General features: G+C 45.7%; 1 protein-coding gene and 1 long non-coding RNA gene across 2 annotated transcripts in view; both read right to left on the bottom strand.

Annotated features, from left to right (window-relative positions):
* Window positions 1-27,852, bottom strand: part of LOC307221017 — a 108,520-nt gene that overhangs the window by 49,292 nt on the left and 31,376 nt on the right. The window lies entirely within an intron of this gene.
* Window positions 206-27,300, bottom strand: RIPK1 (receptor interacting serine/threonine kinase 1). Its single transcript, XM_079984997.1, has 12 exons — window positions 26,977-27,300; window positions 21,340-21,542; window positions 18,812-18,965; window positions 17,710-17,847; window positions 16,108-16,336; window positions 15,614-15,763; window positions 15,124-15,200; window positions 12,631-12,721; window positions 9,499-10,113; window positions 7,052-7,120; window positions 5,437-5,583; window positions 206-665 (listed from the first exon to the last, which is right to left on the bottom strand). Exons 2-12 carry the CDS (start codon window positions 21,489-21,491, stop codon window positions 370-372), a joined length of 2,118 nt encoding a protein of 705 aa, XP_079841123.1. The 5' UTR covers window positions 21,492-21,542; window positions 26,977-27,300; the 3' UTR covers window positions 206-369.

The following is a 27,852-nucleotide window of genomic DNA, read 5'->3' as shown; positions in this document are numbered from 1 at the left end:
CCTCACAGAGTGTTTGTTGTGGGGGAGGAAGGGAAAGGAGAATGTTAGCCACTTTGAGACTTCTTCGGGTAGTGATAAAGCGGGATATCAAATCCAAACTCTTCTTCTATATGCTAATAGTGAGCGACTCAAGATTGATATATGCTTTCAGTTTTTGTATCTGATAATATTTTATTATTTACAATAAAGCTAGAGCAGTCTTGCATCCATTTATATTGGGTTTTTTTTAATTAAAATTATACAAATACATTCATTTGACGGCAAATTCTATACAAGCAGCACCAGAGCATTCATAATGGCAATCAAGATACTGTAAAGCAAAATGTCCATACTTTCCCCTGCAAAGTAGTTTATGCTGGTTTATAACTCTCATTTGTTACTCATTTCTGACTCCTGCTTTATTTTGGCAAGGAGATCTATCCTCTGGCTAGCAAAGAGAGCTCTGGCCAGCTTTCCCACTGTCGCTCCTTTGCTCCCTTCCTTCATCAGCCACCTCTGAAACATTTGATAAACTTTTTCCTTTAAGCCATCCCGCTCATAGTCATGGTCAATTTCCTCCAGGTCAGGGTCGCTGAAGCCCAGCTGCCGCGCCGTGGGTTTCCACTTCTTCCCCATATTTTCTCTCACGAGGTTCAGTTGCACTTCTGAAACGAGAGCAGTGTTCTCTGGTGGCGACAAAAGAAAAATGATTCTTTAGTGCTTTGGCGACCAAACACCATTTCTTTTCTTTAAATTTTTTTTATTGGTTTTCACACTTATCACATAAAAAGAAACAAGAGAAAAGAAAAACACTACAATGCACAAAAACAAAGAAAAACACATAAAAAAGAACTATCACTTCCAAATCCTAATTTCATTACATTGATAACTGACTTCCTTGAATCTGTTGATATTGCAGTGTCCCAAGCACAGCGGAATGATGAGGAGTACGTGCCACATACTCTATATTACTTTATTTACACTTCAAAGCTGGTAGATTACAGAAAAACATCTTGCCTCTGCCGGAGCAGAGAAAGCATCCTTTCTCCTCTAAAGCACGGAGAGAACACTGTGAGAACAGTGAAAAACAGGAAACCAGTGTACGTCACATCCAGTCTCCTTTCCCGTGGGAAAACCCAACAGCACAGACTGTGGAATGTAAACACCTGTCTCGTGACAAGCACTTCGCTGCACAGTGAAGAGAGCAGAAACCAACATAATCCCCTCTAACTGAATTTCATTATATCATCTGTTTAGCAGTTCTCCAAATTCATATCAGGAACACTGTTTCTTTTGTTCTTGGAGACAATAGGAAGATCCTGACAAACTCCATCTTGCATGAGAAACATGGGTGCGAGGAGGCAGGCAGGCCAACCCTACTGCTAACAGTGAATGCAGGGCTCTGAGTGCATGCCAATATATATATATATATATATATATATATATATATATATATATATATATATATAAAGTAAAGGACCCCTGGACGATTAAGCCTAGTCAAAGGTGACTATGGGGTTGCAGCACTCATCTCGCTTTCAGGCTGAGGGAGCCGGCGTTTGTCCACAGACAGCTTTCCAGGTTGTGGCCAGCAGGACTAAACCGCTTCTGGCACAACAGAACACCGTGACGGAAACTAGAGCGCACGGAAACACCGTTTACCTTCCCACCGCAATGGTACCTATTTATCTACTTGTGCTGGTATGCTTTCGTACTGCTAGGTTGGGAGGAGCTGGGACAGAGCAACGTAGTCATGGGGATTCGAACTGCCGACCTTCCAGTCAGAAAGCCCAAGAGGCTCAGTGGTTCAGACCACAGTGCCAACCGCATCCCTATGTCAATATATTCACCATGGAACCTCCATTTGAGTGTGAATTCTGAGCTAGTCAGAATTGTCTGAAAATGCCACAAGACTGCATTGCAAGGTCACAAAGCATGTGCAGAGTTACTTTTCTGCCCCCCCCTTTTAGCAGCCCACCTGTGTAGACTTCCATGGGATCATAAACCACAGTGGTACAGTATTCCTGATCCCATGGAAGCCTCACAGTCTTTTGTGCAGAAGACTTTCCACTTGCAGATGTCTGTACTTTATGTATCAACATCAAAGGGGGTTGCAGGGAATTCATGCAATGTTGTGGCGGAAGCCACTAGGTATTTTACTGCTCCCTCTTGTACTCACGGCACCCCTTTTTGTGTAATGAATTCATAGGTAGAGGTAAAGGGACCCCTGACCATTAGGTCCAGTTGTGACTGACTCTGGGGTTGCGGCGCTCATCTTGCCTTACTGGCTGAGGGAGCCAGAGTACAGCTTCTGGGTCATGTGGCCAGGATGACTAAGCCGCTTCTGGCGAACCAGAGCAGTGCACGGAAATGCCGTTTACCTTCCTGCCGGAGTGGTACCTATTTATCTACTTGCACTTTGACGTGCTTTCGAACTGCTAGGTTGGCAGGAGCAGGGACCGAGCTTACCTTTGCGGGATTCGAACCACCAACCTTTTGATTGGCAAGTCCTAGGCTCTGTGGTTTAACCCACAGCGCCACCTGTGTCCCTTAATGAATTCATAAAGGGGCCTAAATACTTAAAGGTACAGTGGAACCTCAGTTTTTGAACATCTTGGAAGCTGAACAATTCAGAACCCGAATGCCGAAAACCCAGAAGTGAATGCTTCCATTTTTGAACGTGCCTCAGAAGCCGAATGGCTTTTGAGGCGTGTTTCTCCATTTTTCTCAATGGAATTTGCCGACTGCCCATTGCGCCTTGGTTGTTGAATGTTTCAGAAGTCGAACGGTCTTCCGGAACAGATTACATTCGACAACCGAGGTACCACTGTACAAGTAATCCAAGTCATGAGAGATAAACTGGAAGACAATTTCAGCAGATTACTTTAACTGAGCCCTGAGTAGGCAGATATGTATATTGATATGCAATGTACTGTGAGTGACTAGCAGAGCTGTGCAAAGCTGGTAACAGGCCCAGGACAAATGAGAAATGGAGGACCCAATTCAATAATCTTTACCAAAGGACCCCCCCCCCTTTGCCTCTGCTGGGGGGGGCTGACTCAGAGCATGGGTGTAGATAAGGGGCAGCTGCTGCCCATAAGCCAAGTAAATAAATAAAAAAACTAAACGTAGAAATTGTAGATTTTGCCAGATTTTTCTGAGCACTTGGGGTCAAAGAAAGGAATTTTAAACAACTGTGGTTGAGCAATTTCACAGAGGATGATGACAGGTGGGTATCTCCCCCCCCCCAACATAAATCCTGTCTATGCTCATATCTTAGAGAAGGCCCCTCAAAATTGTGGGCCCTTCCCAGTTGCCTCCACCCAGCTCCCCCTCTTGTTCTAGACTGGTGGGGTGTGGGTATTTCAGAGAGCAGGGCAAGCTCTGGTGCACAGAAGCCCCCCTCCCCCTATGTGTTTTTAATGAATGTGTGTGTGTGTGTGTGAACATACCTAATTTATTGTTTACCATGTTTGTACATGGGTGGCGCTGTGGGTTCAACCAATCAGAAGGTTGGCGGTTCAAATCCCCGTGATGGGGTGAGTGCCTGTTGCTCAGTCCCTGCTCCTGCCAACCTAGCAGTTCGAAAGCACGTCAAAGTGCAAGTAGATAAGCAGGTACCGCTTCGGCAGGAAGGTAAACAGCGTTTCCGTGTGCTGCTCTGGTTCGCCAGAAGTAGCTTAGTCCTGCTGGCCACATGACCCAGAAGCTGTACGCCAGCTCCCTCGGCTAATAAAGCGAGATGAGTGCCGCAACCCCAGAGTCGGCCACAACTGGACCTAATGGTCAGGGGTCCCTTTACCTTTACCTTTATCCTTCCCTGCCTCTGAGAAGCGCCGGGTGGCCCACATGGAGTAATCATGGTGTTCTCACAACGACCTTGTGAGGTAGGCTAAGCTTGACTTTGCCCATTTTCATGGCTGAGCAGGCATTTGAATCCAGGCATCCAGGATTCGATCCACCCCAACACTGTGTCCACTTCACCACACCATGCTAGCTCTCACTAATTAGCAATAGGTTAGCAAAGTCATACTGGAAACCCATGATTTGCTACACTTTAAAAACACACACAAACAACTGGGGAAAATAGTTTTTTCCTACTGAAGTGGGGCACTTATTTATGAAAGTGTGGGGTGGGGGAGAGAGAAGGAAAGGAAGAGAAGCTCTAGCATGCAGCAACAATAGCATCACTGTGCATCACAACCTAAGAGGCAGCTACTTGCCAGCAGTGGCATTAAGGGATCCAAGCTAGAAGACCAGAATCTTCAGGGTCAGAATCCCGAAATCTGACTGCAAAGTCCGTGTTTTGTGGAGATCACGAACATCTCTGTTTCTACAGATTAATATTTTTGTTACTACTAGTAGCAGCAGTAGTATTAATAACAGTACTATTAGTACTACAGTGGTACCTCGGTTTACGCACTTAATCTGTTCCGGAAGTCCGTTCTTAAACCGAAACCGTTCTTAAACCAAGGCGCGCTTTCCCTGATGAGGCCTCCCACCGCCAATGCCCTTCCACCATTCGGATTCCGTTCTTAGACCAAGGCAAAGTTCGCAAACTGGGACACTACTTCCGGTTTTGCGGAGTTCATAAACCGAATCTTTTGTAAACAGGACTGTTCTTAAACCGAGGTACCACTGTACTACTACTAAGGGATACAAGCTAGAAGACCAGAATCTTCAGGGTCAGAATCCCAAAATCTGACTGCAAAGTCCGTGTTTTGTGGAGATCACTAGCACCTCTGTTTCGACAGATTAATATTTTTTTTACTACTACTACTACTAATTTATTTCTTATACCCCAGCCACTCTGGGTGGCTTCCAACAATATACAGAGGAAAGAAAGGGAGGGGGGAAACATCAAACATTAAAAACTTCCCAAAACAGGGCTCCTTTTAGATTTCTATGAAAAGTCATGTAGTTGTTTAACTGTTTGATATTGGAAAGGAGAGCGTTCCACAGGGCAGGAGCCACTACAGAGAAGGCCCTCTGCTTGGTTCCCTGTAAGCTCACTTCTTGCAAGGAGGGAACTGCCAGAAGGCCCTCGGAGCTGGACCTCAGTTTGAGCATGTTGTATCTTTCCTTGGTAGATGTTTTCAGTTCTATTCAATCCTAACTACAGTGGTACTTCAGGTTAAGTACTTAATTCGTTCTGGAGGTCCGTACTGAACCTGAAACTGTTCTTAACCTGAAGCACCACTTTAGCTAATGGGGCCTCCTGCTGCTGCCGTGCTGCCGGAGCACGATTTCTGTTCTCATCCTGAAGCAAAGTTCTTAACCTAAAGCACGGTTTTTGGGTTAACAGAGTCTGTAACCTGAAGCGTATGTAACCTGAAGCGTTTGTAACACGAGGTACCACTGTACATATCCTGAACAGAGTTTCAAAGGAAAATGTATGGCTTTGAAAGCAAGAACTATTTCTTTAAGGAAGAAAAAAGTTTTAACTTCAGTACTTACCAAACAGTTTCTGGTAATCTGCAGGATTATAATAAGTATTTTCCGGCATAGTACATATCTGTTGAGGTTTTTGTTTAATGGTTAAGAAGTTGTGAGAGCCTATCTGAATTGCACTACTATTATATATATTGTAGCTTGCAGGTTCTCCTGTATGTAAGACAATTTTTTAAAAAACACCAGTTTAATAAAGGAAGTATAAAACTACACACAAGCAAAATGAGCACAGGGACAGTGCAGGGGGATAAATTACTGACCAGTGCGTTGACACATGTTGATTTTACGATGGAAATAGTAAAATGGCAAAAATGCATTATTTGAACGCTGCACTTATATGTTGGGTAGTTTCACATCAAGGAAAGAATGGTTCCTGCTCTTAGAATTTATGTTACAAGGGCATATTTACACAACCAGGTTTATTTCTCAGGTTGGTGTCTGGTATAGTTAATCATGGAATGATAGAATTGTAGAGTTGGAAGGGGCTCTGAGGATCATCTAGTCCAACCCCCTGCAATGCAGGGAAATGCAGCTGTCCCATACAGAAATCGAATCTGTGACCTGCCATTATCAGCACCGTGCTCTAACCAACTGAGCAAGCCAGGCTGCTCCAATAGTTCTTTGATAAGAGTTAAAATCATAGCAAACCTTTGAAAGCTTGTGTCAGTCAGATCAGTAGGACGAGACAACAAACTCCCCAAAGAGAAAACATGTTGGCTCTTCTATATCAGGCACTTCCAGCTCTCAAGAGACTGCGATCTACTCCGAGTTTAAACAAACTGGCAGTGATCTGGCTTTTTTTCGGAGGAGAGTCCAGAGTTGTTCAGCTTTTTGGGGGTGAATGCCATAAATCGCTTGCAGTAAATGCCAACACAATCGAACGTACACAGCGGGGGCCCGAGACATTCATTCAACTGTTTTTTTATTCGCAGGGACTAAAAGTTTCCCACGATCTCCAGGAGATCTACTCTGTCAATTGCGGTCGATCGGTTGGACATCACTGTTCTATATAAACAGTGTTTCAAAAATGTTGCAAGAATTAAGTATTTTGAGTCAAATAGATAATGCATTTTGAGACTTCGTTCAGTGAATGTGACTGTATCTTGTTGAGATCAAGCAAGCGGCTGTTTCTGGAGCTCCAAAACTCTGGGTTTTTTTTTTCATTTTGAAAGGGAACAGCACCACAAAAGGGAATCTCAAACTCTCTCCTTGTGGAAGGAGCAGATTGCAAGGGGCCAGTTCTGCAACCTAACATAGTCTATGCTGTTTGCACCTTGGACCCCTCCAAAAATCCAACTAGTGTGCCAAATAAACCATGGGAAAGCGGGGTTAAATGCTACAAATTTGGCTGCTGGGAATAGGCACACTCAGCCAAGGCAGAACTGGATCCCACCCACCCTGGTCGATCAGTTCATTTCACGTGTGACATAAGCTGATGGACAGGTGGATATGATTGGAGGGAAATGGCCATGTAGGCCAAGACGGGCCCATGGATTGGAGCTTCCCTACTTCTGCTTTAGAGCTACCAAATGGTATTATAGCCTTAAAGAGTCCGGACCGCTCATGCCACTCATGTTGAGATCATACTGCTCATATCAAGAAATAACTAGAGTTTTTTTACCTGAATTCTGTTTGTGTATAGGTGTATGGGCGAAGTTCGTCTTCATAAAAGAGGTCGATTCCTCTGGATCTAAAGAGGTATGCAAATTGTGTCAAAACCGCACCACTGCTCTTGAAACATATAATAATAATAATAATAATAATAATAATAATAATAATATATTATTTATACCCCGCCCATCTGGCTGTGTTTCCCCAGCCACTCTGCGTGGCTTCCAACAAGATCTTAAAATACAATAGTCTATTAAACATTGAAAGCTTCCCTAAACAGGGCTGCCTTCAGATGTCTTCTAAAAGTCTGGTAGTTGTTTTTCTCTTTGACATCTTGGTGGGAGGGCGTTCCACAGGGCGGGTGCCACTACTGAGAAGGCCCTCTGCCTGGTAACAGCAGCTAGAATTTTGATGGCCCAGAAATGGAAACAAGAAGAAATGCCCACAATCGAAGAATGGAGAATGAAATTGATGGAATATGCAGAATTGGACAAATTAACAGGGAGGATTCGGAACAGGCGAGATGAGAGATTCACTGAGGACTGGAATAAATTTACAGAATATATCAAACATATATGTGATGAACAGTTAACGTTTGTAAGTTTTCAAGAAGCTTTGTGAGAAGTAACGGTAGAAATATTGTATAAATAATATGATAAGGTAAATAATGATATAGTGCAATATTAAACTGAGAAATGTGAGAAAATGTGATAATACGGAGAATTGTCAGACATGCTGATGGAAGTCCAAAAGAAGCAGTTGGTGAGAATTGGATGTTAAATTTTGTACAAACTTATGTTGGAAAATTAATAAAAATTATTTTTTTAAAAAAAGAGAAGGCCCTCTGCCTGTTTCCCTGTAACTTGGCTTCTCACAGCGAGGGAACTGCCAGACGGCCATCGGTGCTGGACCTCAGTGTCTGGGCAGAACGATGGGGGTGGAGATGCTCCTTCAGGTAAACTGGACTCTTGACAGTGCAAAAACCTACTCAGGTGCAACAGAGCTCCTGCATCATTAATGCAGATGAGGGAATTTCAACAGGTGGATATTTCACAACAGAAAGTGGTGGTCTTGGGAGAGCAGAAGCTGCCAGAAGGGAGAGGTGAGGACATCAAGCCCCAGTACTTTTCAGAAGACCACACTGACTTCTGACAGAATGAAGTCCTCCCAGATAGACAGTCTAAGCTTCCAGTGCTGTACTTGCTGACTGTCAGAGAGCCACATTTGCAGCCCACAATGCTGATGAGCCAGAAAGTTCCTGCAGAGTTGGGACCAACCAAAACCCACCTTTCCTGGAGCTCCTTGGGATGTGTGTACCCTGAGGGAAGACACTAGGCAAGGGAGCTAGCACCATCAGCTCCTCAGGATGTTTGGCACCACTTGTTAATAAACCGCCTGAGGCGCCTTGCCCAAAAGGTAGCATATTGATGCAATTGATCAATATAATTAAGTTACCAATTTCTATTCAGCCCACAGCCAGTGCAGTACAGAATGATATTCCAACCAGCACTCCTAGTGCTCTTACACTAGAGGAGGCAAATGCCGACAAAGAGAGAAGTCAAGGGAGTTTTTGCCGATTCTCCTTCAAAACGCTTGCTTGCGTTTGTTTTATGATTCTAATGCTTTTATTTGTTTTATAATTGCATATTTTATTGTTGTAACCCACAGGATTATTGTTGAAGGGCAGGTTAAGAGATCTAATTACAAACAAACAAACAAAACTGCTCCAGAACAGGTTTCCAAAGCACACTGGGGATTGCTGGGCAATCACCTCGTCTTCTGAGGTGATTCCACCGGATCAAAAGCCCTTTTAGTACAATGGCACGAAAGGGCCACAACCCAATATTTAGGGTGCTGGAGTATCCCTTATGTATAGATGGATATCCCACCTTCCTCCAAAACGGAGCACAGCTTACAACATTGGTAATGAAACACGACAATCCTAAGAAAACAATACAAATAAAATACAGCACAATGAACGAATCAGCTACGCTAATGCTCTCTGTAGAAACTGCACCACAAACAGTATTTCGCAATTCAGATGCCTGGACAAAAGTGATTCCATTCCACAAAGCCCCCCAGTCAGTGCTGCTCATTGGGCGACCTCAGACAAATATTCATTTCAGCCAACCTCAGAAGGTTGTGAAATGAAATGGTATGAGAGTGGGGAGAACTGTTTGCCGCAAGCTCCTTGAAGGGAGGGCAGGATGAAAATTTAATAAAAGGCATAAATATAAATATGCATAGTAACCTTAAAGCTCACCAGATTTTGAATTGCTATTACATTTTAGCTGCCCAGGGTTAGTAGGATGGGATGAAAGACTGGCTCATAAAAAAATGGGACAGCTTTTATTCATAGAAGGTAGTGAAGAAGAGCCATTTTACTGCTGGTCTTAGGCATGTGTGCTCTTCTCTCCCTGAAGGAACAAGAAGAAGACCCTCAATCAGTTCACTTACCAGTTTCTGTACTGAAGCTTTTGCCAAAATAGTAAGGTCTGAATGGGTTAGATTGACGATCCACACCAGATTCAGGTACGGGAGGTTTATTGAAGCTAAAGGGATTGGCTGATCCATAGAGATCTTCTGGGCTTAGAGATGCTCTGAGATTTGCAGGTCCGGGCCCATAGTGCCTAACTGGATTCAGCAGGCTATTATTTTCCCTTTCCAGAGTAGCTCTGGTCAGCGGTGGTTTCCACTGACGACTGTATGGGTCCACAGTGGTGTTGCTATGGCGGGCGCCAGGCTCAACCTTTTCAGGCCTCAGGTGCGAATCCTGCATCGGGCGGGCAGCAGTCGCCTTTGCATACGGGTCGTGAGACACCTTCCTCCTCCTCTCCTGCTCCAGTATTTCGGCGCTGTACGACACAGAACGGCCTTCCGCCTTGTCCATCCTGCTGCCATGCACGTGGTAGTTCAGCTCGTCCTGCAGTTTCTGCTCCAAGGTCACCGGAGGATCCAGGGACGTTTCGCAGCTCTCCACAGGTTCATTCACCGGGCAAGCCGCAAACATGGCTTCGTCTACGGTGTTGCTGGCCGCAGGAGACGGAGAGCTGTGTAGGGAGCCAGGCAGATCTGAAGGGAAGAAAGGGAGAGGTCTAAGAGGACTGATCGTTTTGCAGAGATTTCATTGCAATGTTCTAGCACAGGGGACAGCAAACTTTTCCAGCAGAGGGCCGGTCCACTGTCCCTCAGACCTTTTGAAGAAAAAAAAATGAAAAATAAATAAAATAAAATACATACAGCTAGTAGTGACTCTGAATGCTGCTGCAGTGACACACACAAACACACACACACACACACACACACGGATGCCAAGCATCAAAAGTATGGTAATATAAAGGTTTTCCCCACCCACTTTCTGAACGAAGAGCTGGCCTTCCAGAGAGATGTGCCATAACTGTACAGGTGTTCTACAGGGGTGCTGACAGTGCAATCCTAAAACTTGTCTACTCAGAGTAAGCCCCATTGGGTTCAAAGGGACTTACTCCCAGGTAAGTGGGGCTAGAATTGCAGCCCTAATCTCTAAGACAGGGGTCAGCAAACTTTTTCAGCAGGGGGCCTGTCCACTGTCCCTTAGACCTTTGGGGTTGGACCAGATTTTTTGGGGGGAGGGGGAATGAATGAATTCCTGTGCCCCACAAATAACCCAGAGATGCATTTTAAATAAAAGGACACATTCTACTCATGTAAAAACACACTGATTCCCAGACCGTCCGCGGGCCGGATTGAGAAGGCGATTGGGCCACATCTGACCCCCGGGCCTTAGGTTGCCTACCCCTGTTCTAGCAGCTTGGTGAGACTACTGCTGTGAGATCAAGGCTGCATCCAGGGACTATCCAGGCCTATGGGTCTCCAAATACTGTTGGACTACAATTCCCATCAGTCCAGTAGCATAAGGAGGGTCACAGCTTTCCCTGACCTATCCTACACTCTCACCTTGGATCCCAATGAACTCAATGGGACTTACTTCTGAGTAGATTTGCACTGAATTGTGCTGTAAGCATGAGAAGCTCACTGGGTTGCTATGCTTTAATAAAACAAATATTGGTCCTCTTCCACAAAAAATTGTCTTATACAGTCAGCCTAACTTGCTGTTATCGGGGAGGTGCCATAAACTGCTGTATTGCTGCACCACTGTGCTCTGGCACGAAGTTCTAGCATCACCTGCCACTTCCCATGGCCCAGCAAACGGTAAGGGAAGGTATCATACTTCAAAAGCACAACCAGAGAGAAGTAGAAGGAAGCCTTCCAAAACCAGAAGATTATAGAAAGTGCTCTCACTAAACTTCCACTCAACACACTTGGGGGCGGGGGGTAGAAGCCTAGAAGGACAAAGGAGTACTAAATAACTCCCCCCAATTAGAAGAATTAAGTGTGTTCACACCACCACCCTATTCTAGGCTGAGCAGTGTATCGATATATTGTCCCAAACTGGTTTGAAGTCCATATCATGATGTTGGTTTCATAATTTTAGACCTGGCAATATATCACAATCAGGATGTGTGTGTGCTTGCGCGCTATGCAAAAATCATGATGCAGGAAAAACCGTGAAGGTAGTTAATGCCTGTACATAGCTCCATCCTTACTTCAGACAACAACAACAACAACAACAACAACAACAACAATTTATTATTTGTACCCCGCCCATCTGGCTGGGTTTCCCCAGCCACTCTGGGCGGCTTCCAACAAAGACCAAAAATACACTAAAATGTCAATGTGATATATCAGTGTATTGCGATGCTGAAAACCAGGTACCACCCAGCCCTGCTTTATTCTGACTATTCAGAAGCTCAGGTTGAACAAGTAATCAGCATAAATAACCGCCAGCAAACATTTTAAAAAAACCACTTCCAGTATTAACAGGAAGAGAAGAGGTTGCTATTCTACCTCATCTTTCCGGCAAGCAGAAATCCCTCAAAGTAAAAAGTAGGTGTGGTCTTTGTTCTTATGCCAACCCAACAGGATGGCCCAAAGGGGCCTTTGGTATTGATCCACCCTGAGACCTGCTGGCAGGTTTCCTTTGGCGGCTGCTACACCTCAGGCTGTGCGTTACAGCCTAATACCCAAAGGTCAAGAGCCTTTTGGTAGCTATAGACTCTGAATATAGACGGCAATAATAATGGCTTTTGGAAGTGTGAATGGTTCTTGGCTTCTTGTTATTGTGGAAATCCTGCTCAGCCCCTGCTGCTTCCACGCTATGGGATTTCACCAGGCACTGTCTGTTTGTCTGTGTGGGCCTCCCTTGCCCAAAAAATGAGAAACAGAGGGGATGATGAATTTTCCACCCCAAACTGACTTCATCACTTCTGTGACGCTATCATAAAATATAAACATACTCTGATTTGAGTCATAAACCAGAGTCCAGACAAAATCTCCAGCTCTGATATGATTTATTTACGAAGTAGAAACTGAAACTTTAATCTGCACTGGCCCTAATCAGCACTGAAACGGTGATCTGCGCTGTACTTTGGCTTGGATTGTGTGTGTGTGTTTTTAATGGGTGTCCTTGTTATCATAAAGAAATGTGCAGCTGTTGCCCCAAATGTGGGATGCAAAAGGATGAACTCTTAAGCAACTGAAATGAATTACCCGTCCGGCCATTGCTTGGTGGTTCTGCCAAAGCATCCACTTGGAGAGACTGCATCCTTTTTACAAGTTCCGTTGGCTCAGGGTACTTTTCCTGTCGCAGAGAACAAGAGCAACTAAATACCTGATTGAATCACTGGAAGAACCTGGAACCTCTAGGGGAATGTTGCTTAGGGTGCCCATCAAGGAAAATCCTGCTAGACTGTAGGACTAAGGATGTCAGGAACCCTGTTGCAGAGGGAAACCTACATGTCTAGAGGTTTACACATGTAGGCTTTCCCATTTCAGACACTCCGGTTAATGTGAGAATGTCAGAGAGAGACCGAGGGAGCTGCCCCACTACTGCTTCTCTCCTAACACTAGAATTTGTGGACACCCAATGAAGCTGAACGTTGAAATAGCCATGGCAGATAAAAGTAATTCTTCAAGCAATGTATAGTTCAAGCATGGAACCCACTTCCACAGGAGGCAACGATGGCCACCAGTTTGGATGACTTTAAAAGAGGAGTGGACAAAGTCATGGAGGGCAAGGCTATAGCCATGATGACTATGCAGTGTCTCCACATCTGGAGACAGTAATGTTTCTCACAGGCTGTCAGGGATTGGACTGAAGAGGAATGGTGAAGGCCACCCCCCATTCTTCTGAACCTTCCCGAGAAGAGGAGGGCAGTATAGACTTACAACGGTGGTTTGCAGGAGGTCATGACTCTGAGACAGAAGAAGGACAAAGCTGGGAGATAATGGAAGGAGAGGAAGGAGGAGCAGAAGAGTCAGGACAGCTGGTTGACACATTATCATTAGAAAGCATTCCCAACCCACCCCCCTTCTCCTAGAACAAGGAGGGCTGTTAAAGTGGGAGAACAGAAAGCGAATAGACAAAGGTCCTCACACAGCCACCGTATAAAGGGGTGGAGCTGCTGACGACTGAGAGTAAAAGGGGGGAGGAGATTACTGAGAGCAACACCATTATCCTAGAGACAGCATCCTGCATCTCTCTCTGTGACTATTGAATAAAATACCTTGGTAAGAGCTTCTTGTATTTTCATTACTGGAGGCCTGCCGTGAGGGAGGGGGATCAGATCCCTGAAGCCTGACACAGGCATTTGGGCAACATTATTATTATTACAGGTTCGCGGGTGGTGCTGTGGTCTAAACCACTGAGCCTAGGGCTTGCTGATCAGAAGGTCGGTGGTTTGGATCCCCGCAACGGGGTGAGCTCCCGTTGTTCGGTCCCAGCCTCTGTCTACCTAGCAGTTCAAAAGCACGTCAAAGTGCAAGTAGATAAATACCGTATTTTTCGCCCTACAGGACGCACTTTTCCCCCTCCAAAAATGAAGGGGAAATGTGTGTGCATCCTATGGGGCGAATGCAGGCTTTCGCTGAAGCCTGGAGAGCGAGAGGGGTCGGTGCGCACCGACCTCTCTCGCTCTGCAGGCTTCGCGGACCTCTCCGCAAGCAGCGGGAGTGCTCCCGCTGCTTGCGGAGAGTTGCCTGCATGCAGAAGCCTGCGCACGCTGAGCTCAGCATGTCCAGGCTTCGCGGACCTCTCTGCAAGCAGCGGGAGCCAGCGTTGGGCTCCCACGGCTTGCAGAGAGCTGCCTGTTTGGGGGCTGGGGCGGGGGAAGCTCGGGCCTCCCCCGCCCCAGCCCCGCGCCTGGGGGAAAAATAATTTCCCCCCCTTTATTTCCCCCCCAAAAAACTAGATGCGCCTTATGGGACGGTGCGTCCTATAGGACGAAAAATACGGTAGGTACCGCTCTGGCGGGAAGGTAAGCGGCGTTTCTGTGCGCTGCTCTGGTTTTGCCAGAAGTGGCTAAGTCATGCTGGCCACATGACCCAGAAAAAATGTCTGCAGACAAACGCCGGGTCCCTAGGCCAGTAAAGCAAGTTGAGCGCAGCAACCCCAGAGTCATTCGCGACTGGACTTAACTGTCAGGGGTCCTTTACCATTATTATTATTATTATTATTATTATTATTATTATTATTATTATACCCTGCCCATCTGACTGGGTTGCCACAGGGACTCTGGATGGCTTCCAACAGATATAAAGAGATAATAAAACATCAAACCTTTAAAATATTCCCTATACAGGACTGTCTTCATATGTCTTCTAAAAGTTGTATGGCTATTTATCTCCTTGACATCTGGTGAGAGGGTGTTCCACTGCTGAGAATAGGATTCTGGACCACTGGGTTGATGGAGTGGGTTCTTCTTATGATTTTGTATGCTTTTAGGGATAGAATTGGAAGGGACTGAGGAAGTCATTTAGTACACCCCTCTGCTTATTGCAGGATCTACAATGCAGATGCAGCGACAGCGTCCCTGACATTCTCTGCATCAATGCTTCCAGTGAAGGAGATTGCTCAGCTGTGTGACAGCTCTTACTTTCAGGAAATTTCTCCTACCTAATAGCTGGACTCTGTTCCCCTACAATTTCTACCAGTGATTCTCACCCCCTTTCCTTTTTTCAGCCATAAATGTTTGAAAAACTTACTTTTAACTTTCTCAAGTCATCTTCAACATCCTTTTCAAAGTTCTGCTGATAAAATGGCTTGTACGTCAAATTGATTTCTGTAGTAAAGGATTAGTCAATTAGTAAAAGAAAAACCCCCAAAGCGGTCTCAATGAAAAACAGACGAGACTGTTCTTATGCTGCTTTTATAAAGGCAAGTAAGAAGTGACATGGCAGTGGCATAGCATGGCAGGAGGGCACAGCGGTGGTTGCCCCGGGTGCAAAATTGTTAGGGGGTGCAAAATTTCAACGTACAGATTGGGTGGGGCTCAGCCCCGTCCTCACATACTTCCCCACAGATTTGGCACCTATAAGGAGTGCAGTGTTACCTCTTTGCTGTTCCTCATCCCACTGCACCTGTAGACCCAGCAAAAAACTAAACATCCGGAATATTCCGCATGACCTTAAGGCTGCCTTCCTCTTGCACTCAAATAATGCCGGACCCACTTCAGCAAAAATGCCCTCTCACTACCTGCAAAAGTTGGCCGTTCCTCCGGCTTTTGACTCCAAGATTGTTTCATTAGCGTAATGATCTCTCCTGGGCAACTTTCTTCAATCTCCTCTATGAGAGGCCTGTCCCCATTCATGATGCAGAAGTATATTTGCGCGTCAGTCATAGCATCTGGTGGGGGAGAGAGGAATTGAACAGGTTTTATTAATAATAAAAAAAATACAGTGGTACCTTGGGTTACATACGCTTCAGGTTACATACGCTTCAGGTTACAGACTCCACTAACCCAGAAATATTACCTCAGGTTAAGAACTTTGCTTCAGGATAAGAACAGAAATCGTGCTCTGGCGGCAGCAGGAGGCCCCATTAGCTAAAGTGGTACCTCAGGTTAAGAACAATTTCAGGTTAAGAACAGACCTCCAGAACGAATTAAGTACTTAACCCGAGGTACCACTGTAACCGTATGCAGCTAAAAACACTTCAGCAAGCAGAGTAATTTGATCACAAACACTTACTCTCATAGGGTTCTTTGTTGGCAAAGATGGCCCATAATACTATGCCAAAGCTGTACACATCTGATTTTTCCACAGGCGTGGTGTTAACTGATGCCAAGTGTTCTGGGGCCATGTAAAAAAGGGTGCCAGCATTGCTCTTTGAGCTGCAGTTGATTTTCATCTTCCGGATGCTCTCCTCTTTGGTCAGCCTGCTCCAGCTTTTGAAGCGGGCCACGCCAAGGTCTGCTATCTGCAGGAAAGGATGGAGAACCGTTATGGCAGCAAGGTCCAACTGAGATCACACCAGCACACAGCTGATGAGACCCTCGCAGGCCGTCTTCTCCAACTTCCTGCTTGGCACAGGAAATCCAGAGCTAGAACATTCACTATAGATGGACTATCCACCCTCTACTTAAAGGGAGAGCCCACCACCCCTCTAGGTCATTGGTTCCATTGTCACAGCTGTTCAAGAAGTTTGACTTAACGCTCAACCAAAATTTACTTGCCTGTATCTTAAGCCCACTAAATCAACCTCAGTCTGCAGCAGAGAACACACATTTGCCTATGATGTCCCCACACTCTGTCTTCTCTTTTCCAGGCTAAACATGCCCAGTTCTTTCAAACCATTCCACATAGGACTTGTTTTTCTTAATGCTTTGTTGCCTTTCTCTAACCCCATTTCAGTTTGTCTAAATAACAACAACAACAACAACATTATTATTATTATTATTATTATTTATACCCCGCCCATCTGGCTGGGTTTCCCCAGCCACTCTGGGTGGCTTCCAACAGAACACTAAAATACAATAACCTATTAAACATTAAAAGCTTCCCTAAACAGGGCTGCCTTCAGATGTCTTCTAAAGTTTGGTAGTTATTTTTCTCTTTGACATCTAGTGGGAGGGTGTTCCACAGGGCAGGTGCCACTACCGAGAAGGCCCTCTGCCTGGTTCCCTGTAACTTGGCTTCACGTAGTGAGGGAACCGCCAGAAGGCCCTCGGCGCTGGACCTCAGCGTCCGGGCAGAACGATGGGGGTGGAGACGCTCCTTCAGGTCTACTGGGCCGAGGCTGTTTAGGGCTTTAAAGGTCAACACCAACACTTTGAATTGTGCTCGGAAACGTACTGGGAGCCAGTGTAGGTCTTTCAAGACCGGTATTATATGGCCTCAGCTGCCGCTCCCAGTCACCTTCTTAAAGTTCATACCAGGAAGGGGATGCAAAACACTGGGAAACTGTGTGTTTTCCTTCTCATCCACATGTGCATAGCAGGCAAAAGCCTTCTCAGCTTACTGCAACCGTGCAAACATCCTGGCTTCTGGAGGAGATTGCACACACTTTACAAACCTTGGCTGCAGATCCTGGTTAAGGAAGAGAGAGCAGAACAACAATCCTGGGTTCAGACAACATGCAAAGCCATACCTTGCCTTAGTTGCCACATTACACTGAACTACAAGGACCAGGAGAGAAGCAAAGTGGCTGTAATCTCCCTGGGAGCCAGCACATTTGCAGTCACACAAAACCATGGTTTGCCAAACAGGCAGGTTTGCTATAAATCATGCCCACATCTGGTTTAGCCCTAAGACTGACATGTCACCCATCCAGGAATTGTGTGCTAATGGTACCTTAATATGAAAGTCCTCGTCTACAAGGATATTTTCTGGTTTTAGGTCCTTGTGAACTAAGCCCTGTTCTGTTAAGTAAAGCATTCCTTCAATGATCTCTAGGATGAAGCACCCTTTCACGGACAAAGGAATAGAGGTCTGCAATAAAGCAAAAACAGCAGAATATTAGTATATATACTGAGTTATACCTGCCATGATCAAGAAACTGCCTTTTTTAAAAAAGAAAGGCAGTGGTATTAAATTAAGTTTTACTCATGATAGACCTATCAAAATTAATGGACTGAACTTAGCCATGCTCATTAATTTCAGTGGGTATACTCGGGGTTAAACATAATTGAATACCAGCAAAAATCTTTAAAAAGAGCACTGACTTATTCAGTCCTCTGTTGAATGAACATCCATCAGGAATAGATATTAAGTCTTACGAATCATGGTTGCTAAAGGAGTTTGAATAAAGCATACCGAATTAGGGTGCCTTCCAATTATACTTGCTTTTCAAATAAGCAACAAGGATCCTCATCACTGAGGCTAGAATCCAGTTGCAATTCAGCAGATCTGGAGATGCACATTTTAGAAAATCAGGATGGGATCTATCTGCTGATGAGAAATATTAACAGATAACCAACTACTCATCATTATGATGCGCAGATTCTAGGTGGCAATAGGGATTGGCACTAACCCACTGCCAGACAGAAGCTTAAACATATTATATAAGCTTATTACTATCTGGCCCAAACCTTCCCAATACTTTGGAAATCTGGATCTCGGGAGCAATGCAAGACTGCTCCATTTTGCAGTGCAAATTATGAACAGGAGGTTCGCTGGTGCAGAAATCATGATCCCCCCATACAGAGCAAACACTCACATTTATGAGCTTCAGAACCCAGTGCTAGTGTGTCCCTAACATTCACTATTAGCACGTCTTAGACCTGATCCAGGTCCAAACCAATGATGAAAACATTTTCACTGGAATGGACAAAAAAGATGTTGATGGAAACAGACCCAAGATGACCGACAACGTTTGAATACCATTTCCCGAGGTTGTGGTACAATCTCAAAAATTACCGCCTGGCTTCTTCCCAGTGTATCAATCTCTACTCACTGCCTTTAGTACGGACATCAGGTTTCCTTTGCGTACGTATTCCATCACCAGGGAGTAGTTGCCATCTTCCAAAATGATGCCTAGTAGCTTCACCACACGGTCATGGTTTAGTCTGAGCATAATCTTGCCTTCTTCAAGAAGGGACGTGTTACATCTAGGGAGGAAACAGGTACTATGGGATTACAAGTGTGCATGACTGCCAAGAAGGGAGTAGAGCTACAGACTAAAGCTTCCGGTAAGACATTTCAAGGTGACAGGCAGAAATGTCAACTTCTTCACTTGGAACTCTCCAAAATGATGAGCCAAACCTGCATAGCTCAATCTGCAGCATAATCTGCGATTGAAATGGCAACTGCCTTGATGGGTGAAATCCTGCCTTGTGTCTGAGTGGTGATTAGTTAGCATCGTTATGACTAATTATTCATTCAGTCATTTGCATAGCGTTCTGGCTGGGAACTGCAGGCTAGTGCTTCCCAAATTTATAACAGCGGGATAATGCATTTTAAAAATATGAAGTAAAATTGGAGACACACTTCAACTCTTAACACACAGGTGGTTTTCTTTTAGAGTGGGCAAGGTGGCAAAATGGCAGGTAGGTCTGCTAAGCTGTCACACCAGGAGTGGCCGAATGATCTAATGACACATAATCTAGTCAGGCCCAGCGCCGAGTAGCATGCTTGGGCAACTGCCAGGACCCACACTGATGCCTGGCCCGGGGCCCCTTTTTAATCCGCCACTGGCATTTGTGTCGGGCAGTTGGGTCTGCTGAAGACACTATTCTAATTTCCCACAATGCCCCATCAATGGGTTGCCCCAAGGCATTGTGGGAAACGGCAGCCTCCCTCACACCCAGCTGCCCAGTGTGCTGCTACAGCCACCATCAGATAAGGACCATTGCTATAGCAAGGAGTCCTACAGAGAATGATTTCATAGAATGCAAGCTGGATAGCTCAGCTGGTTAGAGCGGATAACACCAAGGCTGCAGGTTCGATCCCCATAAGGAACACTAGATGCACTAGATGATCCCCAGGATCCCTTCCAACTCTATGATTCTATGAACCAAGGGTCATCTAGTACAACCCCTTGCAATGCGGGAATCTTTTGCCCAATGGGGGACTTGAACCCACAACCCTGAGATTAACAGTCTCATGCTCTACCGACTGAGCTATAGCTCTGATCTGTCGAGTTTCCAATCAGATCTGGAGCAGAGGCGCCATCTAGGCTAACTAGAAGGCAGCCCTTCTCTGGGGATGGGTGATGTGAGCCTAAAGCAGCGGTTCTCAACCTGTGGGTCCCCAGATGTTGTTGGACTACAACTCCCATCATCCCTGAGCTCTGGCCTTGCTAGCTAGGGGTGATGGGAGTTGTAGTCCAACAACATCTGGGGACTCACAGGTTGAGAAAGGCTGGCCTAAAGGAAGCTTTAATTGTTGAAGCTGGGAAATAAGAGCGGGAGACGGCCATTGCCTTTGTGAGCTGCCTGTAGACTTCCCACAAGCATCTGACTGGTGATAATGGTCATTTGGTTTGATCTAGCCGGGCTAGTCTTTTGTTCTCGCCACACAGATCTCTAGGCCAGCAAAACCCTGGAAAAGTTGAGGGAGGAGCCTATCCAATCAGAAACTGGTAGGAGCCGGACTTAACAAGGCACAAATCCAAAATTATGGTACAGAGACAATGGAATTGTCTAAATGAATATTTACACAAGCAGGGCTCAAATATGAAAGTTTGGTTGTGCTTAGACTAACCTTGTGAAGAATATAAAGATTTGATGGACTATGAAAGAACTTAAGGAAAGGAAGTGACTGAAGAACAGATGTAAAGGTGAACTAGAAATTAAGAGACGTGCGGTGAATGTGGTGGAAGTCTTTTATAATATTTTAACTAGGATTTTTATAATGTAATGTTTAAAGTATAAATTTGGTATTACTGATTATGGAAAGTATTTTTTTATTTTTTTCCCCTTTCTTTTTTTCTTTTCTTTTATCTTTTTGTCTATTTTCTTCTTTAGTCTGCATCTGGTAAATATGTAGACGATTGTGTTTATATTGTTATGTATGGATTTTGTTTTGATTTTCCTTTTCTATTTACCTTGTAATATTTAATAACCTATCCATTCTTAAGGAAACCAGCCCCGAGTGCTCACTGGAAGGACAGATCCTGAAGCTGAGGCTCCAATACTTTGGCCACCTCATGAGAAGAGAACCCTCCCTGGAAAAGACCCTGATATTGGGAAAGATGGAGGGCACAAGGAGAAGGAGACGACAGAGGACGAGATGGTTGGAGAGTGTTTTCAAAGCTACCAGCATGAGTTTGACCAAACTGCGGAAGGCAGTGGAAGACAGGAGTGCCTGGCGTGCTCTGGTCCATGGGGCCACAAAGAGTGGGACACGACTAAACGACTAAGCAACAACAAAATATTTAATAAAACTAATTTAAAAAAGAAAAGAAACTGGCAGGAGCTCAGTGGTAGGTAGCTCTACACTGCTCTCTCTTGTCTGCAAAGGATCTCCCTCTGACCGACTTACTCTGTGCGCTGAGGCCCTGTGTACACCGTTTTCAGCACCACAAGTCCATGCCTCTTGTGGTAACACAGTGAAACCATTCCAAATCCGCCGGCATCCAGCTGCTCTTTTTGCAAAAAGTCCTCCGAATTCATCTGAATGTCATCCAAGGACATGTTTGCGGCTCGTGGGGCGCTCCAGCTATTCGTAGAGAGAAATCCCAGGGCCTACAATGTGAAAACAGAAGAGAAGGCATTGTGCGGTCTGTATTTCCACTGCTACAGGACACGATGGCCAAAAGGCCACAAAGAAAGCTGTGGAGACCTACCAAAGACCCAAGGACAGCACGAAGGTGACAGTAAGAGCGCAATCCTATGCACGTTTAGTGAGAAAACAATCCCAGTGTGTTCAAGGTGGCTTACTCTCAGGTAAGTGCTTTTGGTCTGACATCTTGTAAAGTAGTAGGGAAAATCTGTGAAGAACCTTCTCTTGAGAGTCTATGTTCTGAAAAATGGAACGTGTCTACAAGGGGAGGGCATTTTTAATGGTGGCTTCCCCTTTGAGAAATTGTCTCCTTTAAGAGGCCAGGTCGTCACCCACCTTAATGGCAGACAAATGTCTTCTGTGTTCCTAGGCTTTTAAATATTTTTTCTATGTTATATAAACTAAACATATTTTTTTCATTTTACAAATTCATTCACACTCAAAATCACAAATAATAAAAATTACACAAGATTCTTCCAAATCTCTAGACTTCCCTCCTCCACTCTGTGGGTTCTTTAGTTAATTTTTTTCACTGCATTCTATAAATCCTCCTAATTTTTCAGTCCTCCATTGTACCCAAAGTCTGTGTAACATTACAAGAGTTATTTAAGACCTGCCAAAGAGTTCAAATGTTTACAGTGGTCATTCAAATATTATATAAATTTCCCCCATTTTTTGTTGAAGTTTTGATCCTCCTGGTTTCTGATTTTCCCAGTCATTTTTGCCATCTCTGCATAGTCCAATAGTTTAGTCTGTCATTCCACTCTGGTAGGAACCTTATACCAGAGTATAATCTAAACATTTAAAGATAGTGATTAACTCTCTTTAAATAATTGACTGCATCATTGCCAAAATCAGCTTGCTTTCCTCCTTCCTTCCTTCCTTCCTTCCTTCCTTCCTTCCTTCCTTCCTTCCTGCTAAGCTTGATTATTAATATGAATCATTTGTATACTTCTGTGTTTTAAAATGCTAGTTTCATATTAGTGTTCCAGGTTGCTGAGCAGTATTGTATGAGGGAATTAAGACATAAATAAAAATATACAGGATCTAACGAGTGGTGTTGGAGTAGATTTCACTGAGAGTAGACCCACTGAAAACAATGGACTTACATTAGTCATGCCTAATTTAAGGCCATTAATTTTAATGGGTCTGCTCTACTACTACCTTGCTTCCTATGGCTGAATTGTAATAATAATAATAATTGGGGGTGGGGATCAGCCTCAAGGTAACAAGGGATAAATGGCACTGGTCTATCTAGGACAATTATTGGCAAGTTATAATTCTTAACAGGTTGGCATTGCCAACAGCACCACTGTGCCAGTCACACAGAGGCTGTGTACACACCATACATTTAAAGCACATGATTTTCCCCCAAAGGATTCTGGGAACTGTGGTTTTTTCAAAGGTTGCTGGGAAGTAGAGCTCTGTGAGGGGGGCTTTTGGAGGGATGTCATGGGCTTCACACACACACACACACACACACACACACACACACACACACGTTGCTAAGCATAATATGAAGAATTTGGTCCCCATTTCAGCTGAATGCTACTTTGGGAAGTAAGAGGGTTTGGGGTTTCATGGGTATGGTTTTAATTCCCATTTTTCTCTGGCCGCTTAGCTGTTTTAATGTATTACTGTTTAATGTTTTCTTTTAGGGCTGCCATATTTCTGGGATTCGTCCATCAGAAATAGCGTTCGGGCAGAATGCGTAAGGCAACCTATGTCAGAAGTGTAGGTTTTAGGGGTGAATTTTCTTAAAAATAGCTCAGAAACTTCTTTTTGTGGAGATTTTCTAAACAAACAAACAAACAAACAAACAAACTCAGCAACTTTTGTGTCCGGATTTTCACTTTTTGAAATATGGCAACTCTGCTTTTAATTTAAGGGACTCGGGTGGCGCTGTGGGTTAAACCACAGAGCCTAGGACTTGCTGATCAGAAGGTCGGCGGTTCGAATCCCCGCGACGGGGTGAGCTCCCATTGCTCGGCCCCTGCTCCTGCCAACCTAGCAGTTCAAAAGCACGTCAAAGTGCAAGTAGATAAACAGGTACTGCTCCGGAAGGAAGGTAAACGGCGTTTCTGTGCGCTGCTCTGGTTCGCCAGAAGTGGCTTAGTCATGCCGGCCAATAAAGCGAGATGAGCGCCACAACCCCAGAGTGGGTCACGACTGGACCTAATGGTCAGGGGTCCCTTTACCTTTACTTTTAATTTGCAGTATTTTTTAGCTGCTTTTTAGCTCACAGGGTATGCATGTTCTTTACCCTGTTGGGTTGGGGAAAGCTCATGTTTTCCCAACCCATCAGGATAGCTCAGTCAGTAGAGCATGAGACTCTTAATCTCAGGGTTGTGGGTTCAAATCCCACGTTTGGCAAAAGATTTCTGCATTGCAGGGGGTTGGACTAGATGACCCTCAGGGTCGCTTCCAACTCTACAATTCTATGATTCCCTGGCCAGTTAGGGCTGGATGGACCAGTGGTCTTGCTACATATAAGGCAGATTCTTATGTTTCTCAACTATTGTTGCAGAGCCATTTGGGGGCATATAGGCCAAAAGTCAATGGGAATTACTCCCAGGCAACAATGTACAACATTGCAGCCTGAGCAACAGAAGAAGTAGCAACAATAGTTTAGAGTTGAGAAACATAAAGAATCTTCCTTATATGGGTCACCATCTTCGTACCCATTGGGTGCACTCGCACCCCCCAGAGGCCTCCCCCGGCACCTGCAAGCTCACCTCCCTACTACAGTGGTACCTCGGGTTACATACGCTTCAGGTTACAGACTCCGCTGACCCAAAAATAGTACCTCAGGTTAAGAACTTTGCTTCAGGGTGAGAACAGAAATCGTGCTCCAGCGGCATGGCGGCAGCAGGAGGCCCCATTAGCTAAAGTGGTGCTTCAGGTTAAGAACAGTTTCAGGTTAAGAACAGTTTCAGGTTAAGAACGGACCTCCAGAACGAATTAAGTACTTAACCCAAGGTACCACTGTATTGAAATCAGGCTTGGGAAAAAAGAATTTTGTTATAGCAAATAGAACACAAGGAGATGTCATGGTCCTGGACTCAGATTCCTCATCTTCGGTGGGATAGGGGAAGGCTTCTGGAGAAGAACAGAAAGGGCATGCAGGAGCAGCATGCCTCTCAAAAGAGAGACTGTGTTGCATAGTGGTTAGAGCGTTGGGCTAGGACCTGGGCGACGAGGATTCAAATCCCTGCTCAGCCATGAAACTCACTGGGTGACCCTGGGCTGGTCACAGTCTCAACTTAACCTACCTCACAGAATTGGCTGTGAGGATAAAATGGGAAGGAAGAGAATCATATCTGCCACCTTGCACTCAGTGTTAGAAATCAGCCAGGCACTTGGACTGGATCGTGTCCAACTGAATCCACCTACATCTGACCTAACGTTGAACACATGCAAAAATAGGACTGCTAAGTACAGGATACCCAGGATACCTCAGTGGGATCTGTCCACACAACCGTAAAGTGATTTAAAGGCAGATCCCAGGCAGATATGCTTAGGTTCAGATAAGTGCCCACTATCACACATCTGAACAGGACGGCCAAGGATGGGCAAGGTGAAAAACAGTCAGGAAATTCTGGGATTATGGAAATTGTAGGAATCAGTCATTTCACAGCCGCCTCCTCCCCTATCCACTGACATGCCTTGGTTAAAAAAAAAAAAGGTATTTAAAAAACTAGATTCAAAGGCAGAGTGTTTGAGGACCGGGACTTTCCCAGGGAAACCAAAATGTTTGTTTACAAATGCTTGTTTACTACCGACCTTACTGTATGCTTGTGAAACATGGACCACTTAGAAATGCCATCTCCAACTCCTTGAAAGATTCCATCAACAGTGTCTTCGAAAAAATGTACATATCACCTGGGAAGACAGGCGAACTAACGCCAGTGTACTGGAATAAGCAAAGATCACCAGTGTTGAAGCAATGATTCTTCAACATCAACTTCATTGGACTGGTTGTATTGTGTGGATGCCTGATCGTCTTCCAAAGCAACTACTCTATTCCAAACTTTAAAATGGTAAGTGTAATGCTGGTGGTCAACAAAAGAGGTTTGAAGACTCTCTCAAGGCAAATCCAAAAAATGTAGTATAAACACCGACAACTGGAAACACTGGCCTGCGAGCGCTCCAATTGAAGAACAACCTTTACCAAAGGTGTCATGGGTTTTGAAGATGCTCAAATTCAGGATGAAAGGGGGAAATGTGCTAAGAGGAAGACAGGCTTGGCAAACCATCACCGTGATCAACTCTCATCGGGAAACCTATGTCCCCACTGTGGAAGGACGTGTGGATCCAGAATTGGCCTCCACAGTCACTTACGGACTCATTGTTAAACCGTGTTTATGGAAGACAATCTTACTCGGCTAGGAGTGATCGCCAAAGAAGAAAGATGTTATTAAGTGCAGCAAAATACGAGTTTGGAGGGGCCTAAGTCTTCTTAGGGGGACGCGGGTGGCGCTGTGGGTAAAAGCCTCAGCGCCTAGGGCTTGCCAATTGGAAGGTCGGCGGTTCGAATCCCTGCGGCGGGGTGCGCTCCCGCTGCTCGGTCCCAGCGCCTGCCAACCTAGCAGTTCGAAAGCACCCCCGGGTGCAAGTAGATAAATAGGGACCGCTTACTGGCGGGAAGGTAAACGGCGTTTCCGTGTGCTGCGCTGGCTTGCCAGATGCAGCTTTGTCACGCTGGCCACGTGACCCGGAAGTGTCTCCGGACAGCGCTGGCCCCCAGCCTCTTGAGTGAGATGGGCGCACCAACCCCAGAGTCTGTCAAGACTGGCCCGTACGGGCAGGGGTACCTTTACCTTTAAGTCTTCTGGTAAGTGGATTTCATCTCCCTCATGCCCAAACCCCTCTCCAACTCCACATCCGCAAAAGCAGAGCGAGATTGGGCTGGTTAAAACTTTTGAGCCAAACCCAAGAAGGCACCCAGCTGCACTCCTAGCCACACAACACACAAAGGGAAGCACTTAGCTTAGGATCCGGGTGGTGACTAATAATGGGAAGGAGTTCCCACCACCATCAGTCACTCCGCCCTCATTCAGCGAGCAGCCTCTTGAAATCCTGGACTTCACCAGGGCGCAGAGGTTCTCAACCTGTGGGTCCCCAGATGTTGTTGGACTACAACTCCCATCATCCCTGAGCTCTGGCCTTGCTAGCTAGGGGTGATAGGAGTTGTAGTTCAGCAACATCTGGGGACCCACAGGTTGAGAAAGGCTGCCGGATGAAGTTTACGCGCGCGCCTCACAGAGGCACAAACTTACCGTAGTTTCATTTTCCTGCGCGCCTCCCCTTCCCCCTCTCGCTTCCCTCGAGCGCAACGGGAAGGAAGCAGGCGGCCGGAGGCAGTTTCCCACAAGTTCGATCCTAAGGAAAACCTACCCGGGCGAGTCTTTTTCTCTGCAGGGATGCCGAGGGGGGAACCTGGAAGCGGCCAGCCCGCGCTAGTGGGGGCACCACCTCCTCGGCTCCAAAAAGATCGACGCACAGCGGGGAAGGGACCAGATCCCTCTCCACCGTCTCCTCTCCCCGAGCAGGAGAGATCCCCAGATAGTGTACGCTGCGCCCCACGGGGAGCGATCCTCTCGATTTCTTCTCTTTCCTTTCGCCCTCCTGCTCCCGAAAGGGGCCACTCACTGCCTGCAGCGCGCCTGGCGCTTTTCTTCCTCTTTCGCCGAACTTTGCTGGGGCGGAGTTAGGCGGTGTTAAAAGCGCACGCAAGCCCTTTCCAACCTATGATCCAGGCTTCTCCTCTCCGCAGGCGGGGCGAGCAGCGAGGCTTTCGGATCTCCCCTCGGGGCGGGATCGGCGGGGCGAGATCTCCGAAGAGAGATTCCAGCGCGGAAATGGGTGGCGTCGAGAGCTCCTGAAAGGGAGAGGAGGAACGCGAAGGAAGGTAAGAAAACAAAGGCTTCCTTCAGCTGTGCACGTCTGGAGATACTGCTGCGTCTCACTTGCTGGATGCCACAGGAGGGGAGAAATGCTCTGGTGCTCAGACCCTGCTCGCTGGTTTCCCACAGGAACCACCGTGAGAACAGGATACTGGAATTGATGGGCGCTCGGCCTGGTCTAGCAGGCTCGTTTCACATTCTTGGGTTCTTTAGCTGTGTGAGATCCTAATAACGACGCAACTAAGAGGAAATAAATTGGGTCTGTTTGGGCAGAAAGGGACGCCTGGCTTAGGCCAACACCTGCTCCAGAATGGAGTTTGGATCGGGTGTACCTCAGCTATCCTTGACTTTGCACCATTATCTTGGG

The sequence above is a fragment of the Podarcis cretensis genome (genome assembly GCF_951804945.1).
Source record: "Podarcis cretensis genome assembly, chromosome: 7".
NCBI classification, from domain to species: domain Eukaryota; kingdom Metazoa; phylum Chordata; class Lepidosauria; order Squamata; family Lacertidae; genus Podarcis; species Podarcis cretensis.
Note: the sequence above shows the minus strand (reverse complement) of the source record. Positions and strands in the feature narration are given on the sequence as shown.